Source organism: Pecten maximus, chromosome 3 (assembly GCF_902652985.1).
Source record: "Pecten maximus chromosome 3, xPecMax1.1, whole genome shotgun sequence".
Classification (NCBI taxonomy): Eukaryota; Metazoa; Mollusca; class Bivalvia; order Pectinida; family Pectinidae; genus Pecten; species Pecten maximus.
The window spans coordinates 2,155,277-2,170,432 of NC_047017.1; the positions used below are offsets into that span (position 1 = coordinate 2,155,277).

The 15,156-nt window shown below is 38.8% G+C and overlaps 1 protein-coding gene across 1 annotated transcript in view; it reads right to left on the reverse strand.

Annotated features, from left to right (window-relative positions):
* Positions 1-2,221: 2,221 nt before the first annotated feature.
* Positions 2,222-15,156, reverse strand: part of LOC117324562 — a 53,780-nt gene continuing 40,845 nt past the window's right edge. Inside the window, exons 41-48 of the mRNA XM_033880480.1 lie at positions 13,838-14,008; positions 13,549-13,719; positions 13,016-13,195; positions 11,271-11,450; positions 10,931-11,101; positions 4,157-4,353; positions 3,467-3,629; positions 2,222-2,692 (exon numbers count right to left, since the gene is read on the reverse strand). Of these exons, the coding sequence (XP_033736371.1) occupies positions 2,625-2,692; positions 3,467-3,629; positions 4,157-4,353; positions 10,931-11,101; positions 11,271-11,450; positions 13,016-13,195; positions 13,549-13,719; positions 13,838-14,008 (1,301 nt within the window). The 3' untranslated portion in view covers positions 2,222-2,624. The remainder of the gene's footprint in view (positions 2,693-3,466; positions 3,630-4,156; positions 4,354-10,930; positions 11,102-11,270; positions 11,451-13,015; positions 13,196-13,548; positions 13,720-13,837; positions 14,009-15,156) is intronic.

The window sequence follows — 15,156 nt, forward strand, 5'->3', positions numbered from 1 at the left end:
CTCGAAATGATTCATAATCTCCTGATAGTAATTTCTTTTGTCATATAAATAATTTCCTCTGCAGGTTCTCCCCCAAATCCTGACAAACAGCTCCTTATAATTGATATGTAATAAACTAGTAACAATAAGTTGATCAATTTAATTTGATTTGGTGTATTGATATCGTATGATTTGAAAAGTCAAATATTTATTAATTTGGAAGCATTTATTTCAGAGGAACCATATTCGCACGTCATAGAAGTGAGGATGTTCGTAGTAATGCCACGGATACAGGGGGCCGCGGTGGCCGAGTGGTTAAGGTGTCCCGACACTTTATCACTAGCCCTCCACCTCTGGGTTGCGAGTTCGAAACCTACGTGGGGCAGTTGCCAGGTACTGACCGTAGGCCGGTGGTTTTTCTCCGGGTACTCCGGCTTTCCTCCACCTCCAAAACCTGGCACGTCCTTAACTGACCCTGGCTGTTAATAGGACGTTAAACAAAGACAAACCACGGATCAAAGAAGCTGCCCTAGAAAGAGCAATGGTTAATGAAACTTAATAAGAATATACTGGGGGTTTTATAGTCGAATAAATTATCTCATTAGGCCTTTATTAACGGCTTAAACATCCGCTATTACGGTGTTTCAGTGGAGAATCTCATCATTTCTCCTTACGCCATAAGAAGTCTGATGCTTGTTGATCCATTGCCGCTACCCTGGTTCTCATTTAGAGGATATGACATTATCTGAATTCGACATGAGTTTCGTCGATAAAACAGAAGTTTTGAACAGCTTGCCTTATTCTCCCTGTACTTTTACTCCATGCTATACATAGTTTTACATTTCTTCTCGTTTTGTCGATTCTTTTTTTAAACTTTCTTTGCTTCGGTAAGCATGACCGATATCAGAAAATACAAATATGGATTCCTTATTTATTATCTCAGAAACGTTAGTAAAATATTCTCTATTTCAAAAATATATTGACTAAGTCGCGTCAGGTTTGCTCATTACACATATTTTTTCCTGTAATCACACTGGTGTGACCTTATAGGTATATAAAGCTATATATAAGGAATAAGCCTATTTATTACATGAAAGGATAATACCGGTTAATGATTTTTGACAGTCGTAGACGAATTAATACTTAACTAAAATACTTAAATTGTTGGACATTGGCCTGTATACATTATAAAACAGATGTGTTGCCAATTCCTATAATAAACCGTGGTCTTAATAAAGTTGAGAGTTGATTAAGATTAATGCCATATATCGAATTGATATTGTCTAGTACGGTTTGAAGCCACGGACAATACAATCACATGCATTGTGTACTGTATGAGCTTTAATCATGAAACGGCATAAGCGGCTTTTTTTCTCTTGTAATCTTTAATTCTTAGCCTTTGGCACAGTGAACCTTGAGTATTAGGAGTGAACGATCAATCGTCACATTGGCAGTTAACATTTCGTAATACATGTAAAAAATACTCTATTAAATATTTAAAAAAAAGATGATGAAAAGATCATTGGTAAATGTGTAACTACGTAGTTCCTTGATACGTCATAGTGTCGAGACATGACGCTGATATTTGTGTGTACCAAACTGGATCGTGGCCCCATGGTACATGTTATGGGTTCAGTAGACAATATTAGATATCTGAAATTACTGAAGTAGTTGAATACCGATAAGAATACACATACTTATCTATATGTATGTTTCCATAGTTTTGGCCTATATCAAATAACGTTATACCAACCTCCCGGTGATGTGATGAGGTGTTTTAAAGGAACTTTCTTCGTTTTGTTTTTGAATTCATATAAATTATATAATAAGTTAATACAGACTTTAGGTTCGGGCTATCAGTGGTTTTACAGACCTGCCCTAGACTGTATCCCCTCGGTTTGGTTTGTTTTCTTTCGTTTATCGTCCTATTAACAGCCAGGGTCATTTAAGGACGTGTCAGGTTTTGGAGGTGGAGGAAAGCCGGAGTACACGGAGAAAAACCACTGGCCTACGGTAACTACCTGGCAACTGCCCCAAGTAGGTTTCGAACTCGCAACCCAGGGGTGGAGGGCTAGTGATAAAGTGTCGGGATACTTCTGACTTGAACAAACGCGAAAAATGATCCCCGTGAAATGAATCAAATATACAATATATTAGATATGAAATATCGTCGAAGACGCTCCTGATCTGTAACATATAAGGCGGTATGGATATCGACATTTCAACAGAAAAAAAGTAAAAATTTTCTTATGAATTACACAAGAGTTTATTTCACGTGTAGGCCAACCACTCAGAGAGGTGATCGTATATACGTAGCCGACTGAGATGGACAGGGACATTTATGAATTTTCCTTTATTTTATTTAATTTTTTTTTTTTTTTTTACATTTAATATGTATGATATACCCGGAGCAGTGAATGTAAATAACTAAGGAGGACAATGTTGTAGAGGGTTAAATTCCGGAACATTAAGAAAGAAATTTACATAACACTCATGTCAGGACAAAAAGATATATCGTATAGTTTCTTCAAACAACACGGTTCCAGTTTTTACTCCACACACAAAAATACTTTAAAACAGTTCATCCTCATGGCAAATGTGGTCCTGGTTTGGTCTTGACCATGGCTCCGGATTCCATTTGTTGATTATAAGTTCTTATATATAGCGGCGACCAGACAGAGGACAATCAGAGTAAAGGACGCCAGTGTATGTTCTGAAAACACAAAAAATAAGCACATTGTCAAATACATTTTTACTGTGAAGTTCAAGATTTTAGTCACATACTCCAAAATAAATGTTAACATTTCGAGCTCTTTACAGTTTTCAGACTTAATATATACCTAACAAATTATTGCGAAACAAAAACTGGGGGAAAATGTGTATTTATGAAAGTATACGGGAAATTCCCAAAAATAATAACTGGGTCCGACAGACTAAGTTTCTATGCCAAATTGTCCCATAATGCAACGGGCGGGTTATCAGTCTATACAAAATGGCGGAACGCCGAATACGTGATCCTACCAAAACACAAGACAGATTCTGACAAAAAGAACCGTGAAAGGGAATGGAATCGGCAAAACCCGAGTACTTCGTTAGGAAAGGAAATGATTCGTTGGAACTTACCTGTATCTCTGGATTACTCTCTAGATAACACATCTGTATCTCTGGACTACTCTCTAGATAACACACCTGTAGCTATGACCTACTCTCTAGATAATACACCTGTATCTCTGGACTACTCTCTAGATAACACACCTGTATCTCTGGACTTCTCTCTAGATAACACACCTGTATCTCTGGACTACTCTCTAGATAACACACCTGTATCTCTGGACTACTCTCTAGATAACACACCTGTATCTCTGGACTACTCTCTAGATAACACATCTGTATCTCTTGATTACCATCTAGATAATACACCTGTATCTCTGGACTACTCTCTAGGTAACACACCTGTAGCTCTGGATTACTCTCTGGAAAACATTACCTGCACCAGATTCGCACATGGCCATCAGTTCTGGGTCACATCCGGCATATCCGGTCGTTTCGTCACTTCCGTCGTCGCAATCATTGGAACAGTCGCATTTCATACTTAACATGATACAGGTCATAGCTCCTGATTCACATGTAAACCAGTTTGATGGACAAAGCTGAAACATAGCAATACATCAATATATATCGGTATAAGCCAATATAGACCATAACGATATATACTTCTTAAGTCACTGAAAAATAACATAAAACTGAAAGTACAAGTTTGAAAACTTTCTTTTTTACATCCTTATAACTGGAGCTCAATGATGTGAAAGTGCAGAGAGGATTATCTGAAAATAATGCAATATATGCAAAATTAAAGAACATGTGCGTTTACCAGTGTTTGAATTACTATATACCTACGTCACACGACGGCAAACAACAACAATACCAACAACAAACAACAACAACAACAACATGTTTGAAAATGAGGTTAAAATGTCAACCATACACATGTATAATTGCCTCACATGATAGTATCATGAAATCAATTTCTATTACGTAGACAAAGGCGATACATCCACCTCTGTGGAATATCAGTTTACGCAAGGTACATATAGTTGCTACATCTATACAAGAGAGGATGTTGTGAGAATGATGCTTCATCACAATCAAATCAGAAATGACAAAGGAAGTGTCTTACTTGTTGATAAACCCCAGCTGCCGCTACAGGACAAGCATTCGTATTACAGTCGGAGAATTCACTAGAAGCTCCACTGCAGGGATTTCCGCCGTTGGCCGGAAGAGGGCTATCACACGCCCTCGACCGCGAGTAGACACCCGTCCCACAGGTCTTTGTACATGCTCCGAATGCTGACCAACCACCCCATCCGCCGTCAACTGTAAAATTATTTAATTCAATGCATTGATTATTATTATCATCATGGAAACATCTCACTTTTGGAAGACTTCTTCGGGAAATTTACAAACCTTTTTATTTTATTCCATTTTTTTTTTTTTTTTTTGCTGTTTTTTTTCCAAAAAATTATCATTGGCAGAGGTAGAATCTATAAATAGAGGAAGGGACAAATACGTTTGCAGTAGGATTATAGAGCATGACTGTGCTTTGATATAGGGAGATGCGCTTGTTTGTTTTCACATGCATATTTATTCACAGATAAACAAATTCCAATTAGAGTAAGCTTGTATCTGCTTCGATAAAAAAAATAAAGCAGAAAAGAAAGAACACTTTATTTCGTGGGAAATGGGTCACAGACCGTGTATGAATAACGAAAGTGTAAACGCATCTATCGGCCTTATAACATATCGGTTTTTAAAATGCATTCATCATGTCAACAAAAGTAACAAAAATATAAATATAGTCAACGTTATATTCAGTAAAATTTAGATTCATTTCATGCCAAACCATTTTGAAATAGTTTGTCAAAGTCACTTTGAAGCGAATAGTCTTGGACTTTTTCTATCTGTCAATGTGTGAATCGTGATTAGCCTCGCTTATGACACAGTCATACACGAATTTAACATTGGTAACGTTCTACCCGTAAATATCACTCATTGAAATAATGAGTATGTTATACCCGAATTCGCTTGAAATGGCCCAGGGCTACCACTGAGAAGGTTCCGCGAATGATTTCATTGTCGTACAAGTTTACAGTAGCCAATGCTTCTCTTTGTTGTCACGCCTTGGGATATTCTTATGTAGCGGGACTGGACTTGGTCGATCATCGGTGACAAGGTAGCTCAATTGGTAGAGCATCCGGTTAGTGTTCTGAGGTCTCGGGTTCGAACCCCGGTTTGGCCGCTACATTTTCTCCTCTCCTGTTACAAAATTGGCGCCAAACTAAAAATACCCACGGTGTTGGTATAAGGGTCTCGTGTGTCTTCAAGGGCGAAGACTTAGAAAAAAGGAGGGAGGTGTGTAGCGGGACTGGACTGGGTCGATCATCGGTGACCAGGTAGCTCAAATGGTAGAGCATCCGGCTAGTGTTCGGAGGTCCCGGGTTCGAACCCCGGTCTGGCCGCTACATTTCCTCCTCTCCTGTTACATTCGGAATTTGGGTATCGGGTACAAAAACCTTTTTATTTTGGAAGATTGTGTGGCTTTGTTATGGGTCGGGTCACGGTTCCAGATAAAACACTTTGTAACTGTACAGGGCACATTTTTTATACTGTGGCCTCGGCATTTTATTTGCCGTTCATGAAATTTGGAAACCAACCCATCCCCTCCCGACACCAAAATGTATTAACCATATTAGTAAACCACACTGTATCTATTAGAGAGATCGTGGTATGCCCCTACCCAATAGTCCATTTTCCTATAGAGTGTTAATGTCCATGCGAAAAAAAATTGTCAGGTTTTTTGGCAAATACTTTCTTTTTTGGATCCTTTGGTTAACATTATTTATAATTTGTCCAGCAGAACTCCTGCTCGAATGGTTGAGATATCTTTGTCCACGGAATACACCCATGTAATATTCTACTCGAATGGTTGAGATATCTTTGTCCACGGAACAGACCCATGTAATATTCTACTCGAATGGTTGGGATATCCTTGTCCACGGAACAGACCCATGGAATATTCTACTCGAATGGTTGGGATATCCTTGTCCACGGAACAGACACATGTAATATTCTACTCGAATGGTTGGGATATCCTTGTCCACGGAACAGAAACATGTAATATTCTACTCGAATGGTTGGGATATCCTTGTCCACAGAATACACCCATATGATATTCTACTCGAATGGTTGGGATATCCTTGTCCACAGAATACACCCATGTAATATTCTACTCGAATGGTTGAGATATCCTTGTCCACGGAACAGACCCATGTAATATTCTACTCGAATGATGGAGATATCCTTGTCCACGGAACAGACACATGTAATATTCTACTCGAATGGTTGAGATATCCTTGTCCACGGAACAGACCCATGTAATATTCTACTCGAATGGTTGAGATATCTTTGTCCACGGAACAGACACATGTAATATTCTACTCGAATGGTTGAGAGTTTTGTCCACGGAACAGACCCATGTAATATTCTACTCGAATGGTTGGGATATCCTTGTCCACGGAACAGACCCATGTAATATTCTACTCGAATGGTTGAGATATCTTTGTCCACGGAACAGACCCATGTAATATTCTACTCGAATGGTTGGGATATCCTTGTCCACGGAACAGACCCATGAAATATTCTACTCGAATGGTTGGGATATCTTTGTCCACGGAACAGACCCATGTAATATTCTACTCGAATGGTTGAGATATCTTTGTCCACGGAACAGACCCATGTAATATTCTACTCGAATGGTTGAGATATCTTTGTCCACGGAATACACCCATGTAATATTCTACTCGAATGGTTGAGATATCCTTGTCCACGGAACAGACCCATGTAATATTCTACTCGAATGGTTGGGATATCCTTGTCCACGGAACAGACCCATGTAATATTCTACTCGAATGGTTGAGATATCCTTGTCCACGGAACAGACCCATGTAATATTCTACTCGAATGGTTGAGATATCCTTGTCCACGGAACAGACCCATGTAATATTCTACTCGAATGGTTGGGATATCCTTGTCCACGGAACAGACCCATGTAATATTCTACTCGAATGGTTGAGATATCCTTGTCCACGGAACAGACCCATGTAATATTCTATCTTGTTACTTTGACCATGTCGCACTATTTGAGATGTTTGAAATATATACCTGTAATAGATTATATATGTTACTTACTGATATACACCTGTATGTGGTATAGAGGTAACTTACTGATGTACACTTGTGTGTTGTATAGAGGTAGCTTACTGATGTACACCTGTATCTGGTATAGAGGTAACTTACTGATGTACACCTGTATGTGGTATAGAGGTGACTTACTGATGTACACTTGTATGTGGTATAGAGGTAAAGTACTGATGTACACGTGTTTGCGGTATAGAGGTAACTTAATGATGTACACCTGTATGTGGTATAGAGGTAACTTACTGATGTACACCTGTATGTGATATAGAGGTAACTTACTGATGTACACTTGTATGTGGTATAGAGGTAACTTAATGATGTACACCTGTATGTGGTATAGAGGTAACTTACTGATGTACACCTGTATGTGATATAGAGGTAACTTACTGGTGTACACCTGTATGTGGTATAGAGGTAAGTTAATGATGTACACCTGTATGTGGTGTAGAGGTAACTTACTGATGCACACTTGTATGTGGTGTAGATGTAACTTACTGATGTACACCTGTATGTGGTATAGAGATAACTTACTGATGTACACCTGTATGTGGTATAGAGGTAACTTACTGATGTACACGTGTGTGTGGTATAGAGGTAACTTACTGATGTACACGTGTGTGTGGTATAGAGGTAACTTACTGATGTACACGTGTGTGTTGTATAGAGGTAACTTACTGATGTACACCTGTGTGTAGTATAGAGGTGACTTACTGATGTACACCTGTGTGTAGTATAGAGGTGACTTACTGATGTACACCTGTCTATGGTATAGAGGTAACTTACTGATGTACACCTGTATGTGATGTAGATGTAACTTACTGATGTACACCTGTATGTGATGTAGATGTAACTTACTGATGTACACTTGTATGTGGTACAGAGGTAACTTACTGATGTACACTTGTATGTGGTATAGAGGTAACTTACTGATGTACACGTGTGTGTTGTATAGAGGTAACTTACTGATGTACACGTGCGTGTTGTATAGAGGTAACTTACTGATGTACACGTGTGTTGTATAGAGGTAACTTACTGATGTACACGTGTGTGTTGTATAGAGATAACTTACTGATGTACACCTGTATGTGGTATAGAGGTGACTTACTGATGTACACCTGTGTGTGGTATAGAGGTGACTTACTGATGTACACCTGTGTGTAGTATAGAGGTGACTTACTGATGTACACCTGTCTGTGGTATAGAGGTAACTTACTGATGTACACCTGTATGTGGTATAGAGGTAACTTACTGATGTACACCTGTATGTGGTATAGAGGTAACTTACTGATGTACACCTGTATGTGGTATAGAGGTAGCTTAATGATGTACACCTGTATGTGGTATAGAGGTAACTTACTGATGTACACCTGTATACGGTATAGAGGTAACTTACTGATGTACACCTGTATACGGTATACAGGTAACTTACTTATGTACACTTGTGTGTTGTATAGAGGTAACTTACTGATATAGACCTGTATGTGGTATAGAGGTAACTAACTGATGTACACCTGTATGTGGTATAGAGGTAACTTACTGATGTACACTTGTGTGTTGTATAGAGGTAACTTACTGATGTACACTTGTGTGTTGTATAGAGGTAACTTAATGATGTACACCTGTATGTAGTGTAGATGTAACTTACTGATGTACACCTGTATACGGTATAGAGGTAACTTACTGATGTACACCTGTATACGGTATAGAGGTAACTTACTGATGTACACCTGTATACGGTATAGAGGTAACTTACTGATGTACACCTGTATACGGTATAGAGGTAACTTACTGATGTACACCTGTATGTGGTATAGAGGTAATTTACTGATGTACACCTGTATGTGGTATAGAGGTAACTTACTGATGTACACTTGTGTGTGGTATAGAGGTAACTTAATGATGTACACCTGTATGTGGTATAGAGGTAACTTACTGATATAGACCTGTATGTGGTATAGAGGTAACTTACTGATGTACACCTGTATGTGGTATAGAGGTAACTTACTGATGTACACCTGTATGTGGTATAGAGGTAACTTACTGATGTACACCTGTATGTGGTATAGAGGTAACTTACTGATGTACACCTGTATGTGGTATAGAGGTAACTTACTGATGTACACCTGTATGTGGTATAGAGGTAACTTACTGATGTACACCTGTATGTGGTATAGAGGTAACTTACTGATATAGACCTGTATGTGGTATAGAGGTGACTTACTGATGTACACCTGTATGTGGTATAGAGGTAACTTACTGATATAGACCTGTATGTGGTATAGAGGTAACTTACTGATGTACACCTGTATGTGGTATAGAGGTAACTTACTGATATAGACCTGTATGTGGTATAGAGGTGACTTACTGATGTACACCTGTATGTGGTATAGAGGTAACTTACTGATGTACACCTGTATGTGGTATAGAGGTGACTTACTGATGTACACCTGTATGTAGTATAGAGGTAACTTACTGATGTACACCTGTATGTGGTATAGAGGTAACTTACTGATGTACACCTGTATGTGGTATAGAGGTAACTTACTGATATAGACCTGTATGTGGTATAGAGGTGACTTACTGATGTACACCTGTATGTGGTATAGAGGTAACTTACTGATATAGACCTGTATACGGTATAGAGGTAACTTACTGATATAGACCTGTATACGGTATAGAGGTAACTTACTGATATAGACCTGTATACGGTATAGAGGTAACTTACTGATATAGACCTGTATACGGTATAGAGGTAACTTACTGATATAGACCTGTATACGGTATAGAGGTAATTTACTGATGTACACCTGTATGTGGTATAGAGGTAACTTACTGATGTACACCTGTATGTGGTATAGAGGTAACTTACTGATGTACACCTGTATGTGGTATAGAGGTAACTTACTGATGTACACCTGTATGTGGTATAGAGGTAACTTACTGATGTACACCTGTATGTTGTATAGAGGTAACTTACTGATGTACACTTGTATGTTGTATAGAGGTAACTTACTGATGTACACCTGTATCTGGTATAGAGGTAACTTACTGATGTACACCTGTATGCGGTATAGAGGTAACTTACTGATGTACACCTGTATGTGGTATAGAGGTAACTTACTGATATAGACCTGTATACGGTATAGAGGTAACTTACTGATATAGACCTGTATGCGGTATAGAGGTAACTTACTGATGTACACTTGTGTGTGGTATAGAGGTAACTTACTGATGTACACGTGTGTGTTGTATAGAGGTAACTTACTGATGTACACCTGTATACGGTATAGAGGTAACTTACTGATGTACACCTGTATGTGGTATAGAGGTAACTTACTGATGTACACCTGTATGTGGTATAGAGGTAACTTACTGATGTACACTTGTGTGTGGTATAGAGGTAACTTAATGATGTACACCTGTATGTTGTATAGAGGTAACTTACTGATGTACACTTGTATGTTGTATAGAGGTAACTTACTGATGTACACTTGTGTGTGGTATAGAGGTAACTTAATGATGTACACCTGTATGCGGTATAGAGGTAACTTAATGATGTACACCTGTATGTGGTATAGAGGTAACTTACTGATGTACACCTGTATGTGGTATAGAGGTGACTTACTTATGTACACCTGTATGTGGTATATAGGTAACTTACTGATGCACACTTGTATGTGGTGTAGATGTTACTTACTGATACACACTTGTGTGTTACACGTCTCACTGGTAGTATCAGGCCCGACACACTGAGCTCCATTGTACTGAGGGTAGGGGTTGTCACAGAGACGGCCTCTACTACGGGTACCTCCCCCGCACGAGACAGAACAGGACGCCCACGCCATCCAGCTTCCGTAGCCGCCGTCAACTGTAATAAACCAATAAGTCAATTTTAGTAATAACCAGACTCCTGTGTCAGGAATAAGACTTTAAAATTCATTTGACAAAGAAATCAAGACCAAAAAGAAATACTTAAATAAAACGTTCTATCTCTGTGGATATTTATATTTACATTTTACGAAACTACCGTTACGTACTTGGACAGTTAATCGTGCCACATGCCTGGACGGAAGTGGCCCCAGTGCTGAGGTTTGGACAATCGGCTCCGCCGTACTGTTTGGTTGGATTTGTACATGAACGAACTCGCTCTTGTGAACCGCCTCCACAGGTCACAGTACATGTAGTCCAGCCACCCCACGATGTCCATCCGCCGTCAACTGTTAAGAATTTCATATCACATCATTAAATATGAACCATGATAGAAAATAGCTTCCTTTGTCATCTTTAAAATCATTTGTGACATCTCTTAAAAAAGACGTTTGCATACAGTTTTAAACAGGGATGTTTCAATAGTTTAAATGTTACTAGGACTCCGTCATATAGTGTCGGACGTCGTATGCACTGTAGGTATCTGTCTGTCCGTCCGTCCGTACTCACTCAACATCCTTGTGGGGTACATTCGCCGATGCATCACATCAAAATATTTTTGTCGCCAGTAGGAGACGAATTTTGAAGTAATTTTCTTTTCCCCCATAATTCAACATTAAATTTCACTGCGCACGTGCTTTTTAGAGACGGATTTAACAGAAGTAAAAACAGATTTTGAAATTCTGATTGATTTTCAGGGTACATCCAACAAGTCGACCGGTCGACAAAAAAAAAAAATAAATAAATAAAACAAGAAATATCTTTTAAAAACATTAACGGCGTAGTTTTAATGCTGGTGGTTATAATGTAAAACTGCTGGTGAAATAAATCAACGAACTATTGCGTTTCATCACGGATAACAAACTTAGATAAGTTTTGAATCATTTCTGGTGATAATAAGACTGCATTTGAATCAGGAATATGATTTTATTACTGTGTCATTTGAACATTCAATCTTAACTTTGTTTCGTTTTTAACTGCGTATCCGCATGTTGCATTTACCGCTACATTGACCAATCACATACTTCATCTTGACCAGTAACGCCACCTGTCGCGTCATATCCGGGGCCAAAAGAATATTATACGGCTATGCCGAAAAACACTATACCCCACAAGTCGACCTTGGCCGTTCGTACGAAAATCTTTGGGCTCTGCTTCATAACTTTATAACCAGTCATAGCAGGATGCATGGAACTTTGCATAATTGTAAACCACTATTAGGAGGTGTGTCATATACCAAATTCCGGTTGTCCTTTAAAGGCCAAGTTGTCAATCTTGTGTGACTTTTCAAAGTACCCTATATGATGAACCACACAAAGTCGTGTCGTGTCCACTTTTACTTTGTGCATCACTTTGGTAATCTACATCTCTTTCAAAAAACCAGCTGACAAAATTCAACAAACATTCAGAGTTTCTTAATTAGGGAATAGAGATTTGCAACGGCCTCGGGCCCTTACATAGTTTCCGTGTGGATGTTATCTAGCTTTTATTAATTTTTCAATTAATTAGCACGCTGATTTTGACCTGAATTCCTAACAGCAGTTAAAGGTCATACCATTTCCCAGGAAGGTAGGTGACTCAGTGTTGCTTTCTTATTGACAATTTAAGCGTCAAATTGCTGTATTTTCATTTGTCAATTGACTCCCCATTGGTGACTGGACTTCTTACCAGGTGGAAAAAAAATTACTACCATAATGTACCAATTTTTTCAAATTCTTTATGTCATAATTTGCCCAATTTCTTCAAGTGAAAGTGCATTTGAAGGACTAAATACAATTTCGTTTATTTACCGCCGTAAAATGTAATAATAATAAAAGATAAAAACCTGAATATTGGCAATAGAAGGAATGCTTACTTGGACAATTGTGTGTGTTACAAGTCTGGCTTGCTGTTGCGGTGGCTGGATTGTTGGCGCAGTCAGCACCTCCATACTGCCGTGACGGGTTTGTACATGATCTAGTTTTCTGTTGAGATCCGCCACCACAGGATACAGTACAGGATCCCCAGCCACTCCACGAGGACCAACCACCATCGACTATTACGATACCACCATTTATTAACATACAATGTAAGGTGTTGATATGAAGCAAATTTGGATTTTTCTTTATATTTCACTATTCTGTAATTTTCACAAATACATTGTACTGCAATTTGATGTGACGAGGTTCTATTGGAGTCAGATGGAGAAAAACAGTTGAGTTTATTCCTAGCGATTTATCAATCTCTCCCAGAGTGCATTGCGGTTCCCTTCACAACACTTGTTATGAAGGGAACCGCAATGCACCCTGGGAGAGATTGGCGATTAATGTATAAACCTTGTCGTTTTAATTGTAATAACCTGTAATTAGTCGTTATTATGTAAACTATCAAACGAGGAAAATTACTAACTCGGACAATTATGCGTGTTGCATGCTTGACTGGCTGTTGCAGAATTTGGACAGTTGGCGCCGCCATGTTGTGGCGAAGGGTTGGTGCATGATCTGGTTTTCTGTTGACTTCCACCACCGCATGATACGGTACAGGATCCCCATCCACCCCAGGAGGACCAACCACCATCGACTATAAAGAAAACGAAAAGTGTAATATAAACGAAAGATATTACGAATATCCAATCCAAGTCACCAAAACACGTTATCCACTATTTAGCATCACTTGGCATTGTTACCATGGTACCTACTTGGACAGCTGGCGGTGTTGCAGGATTGACTGGCTGTTCCGGAATTCGGACAATTGGCGCCACCATGTTGTGGCGAAGGGTTGGTGCATGATCTGGTTTTCTCTTGAGTTCCACCACCGCAAGTTCTGGAACAGGATCCCCATCCGCCCCAGGAGGACCAACCACCGTTAACTTTAAAGAAAAACGTGCTTTAAATGCCAAGGTAATCAGCCACCGTTAACTATAGGATAAAACTGCTTCATTAGCCAATTACTTGGATTCCAGTAGAAGCATTTGGAAGGTTTAGCAAAAACACATTTGAATACTCCCGAGGGTGGCCGAACAGTCGTTACTGACGAAAGCAATATGACGGAGACCATGCACCATATGTCCACTCAAACGAAAATATGTATTTTGTTATGAGATACGCTAGGGTGAAAACTGATTACAGATATAAGAACACTGGCATTTTATTCATATCTAAACAATAGAGAATACACACATGATAAAGAGACCTTAATTCTCACCAAAAACCTATAAAAGAGGGCAAAATACGAAGAAAAAAACAGCTTAACATGGAGACCAATGAAAAAGGACGAGGGTATTCAGACGAGTGTTCCGAAAGAAGTGTTTTTTCTGCTTCTTCGACGACACCCACCATACGAATCTAAGTCAAATTCAAGTCACATTCGGTGAGACCTAGGGTGGTGACAATAGAATCAAAAGAACCACAAGCCATATCAACAAGAAACAAACATGTTTGACTTCATATCGCATACGGCAGTAGGGTATGTCAAAATGAGATCATGGTGTCGAATTTAAAACGTAATAACTTGATAAAGGGAGGAAGATATTGAGACATGCAAACATCGTAGGTAGGGGAAGCAAGGAGATTACTATCAAGAAATAGAAAGTTTTTGTTAATTGAGAATTTGAACTCATCGCTCTTATAAAATAGCTTAAATATTGCATTACTGAGATAATTAATGTATTCCTTAAGTTTAGAATGGACAATGGAAGCACAAAGAGTATAAACAGCAAATTTGGAAAAGGGGAAACGTTTAAAGGAGCGGATACAGTACTCAAAATTTCGCAAACGACATTTGGAATCAATTTTTCATTGACTTTGACTCTGGACTAAATAGTATCCCAAAAGCATGTCTGACTTTAACTTTCCAAGAACAGTCGAAAGCATTTAGGATAAAGGCCTAGCTGTGCCTTCTTGTATTATGGTTATTTCAAATTTGATCACCCGTTAGACATATCAAAATGGATGCTTTTATCAGTTTATAAACATTTTACATTCCTTTGAATCTTCGAAAAGCCACAGGGCAGCGATA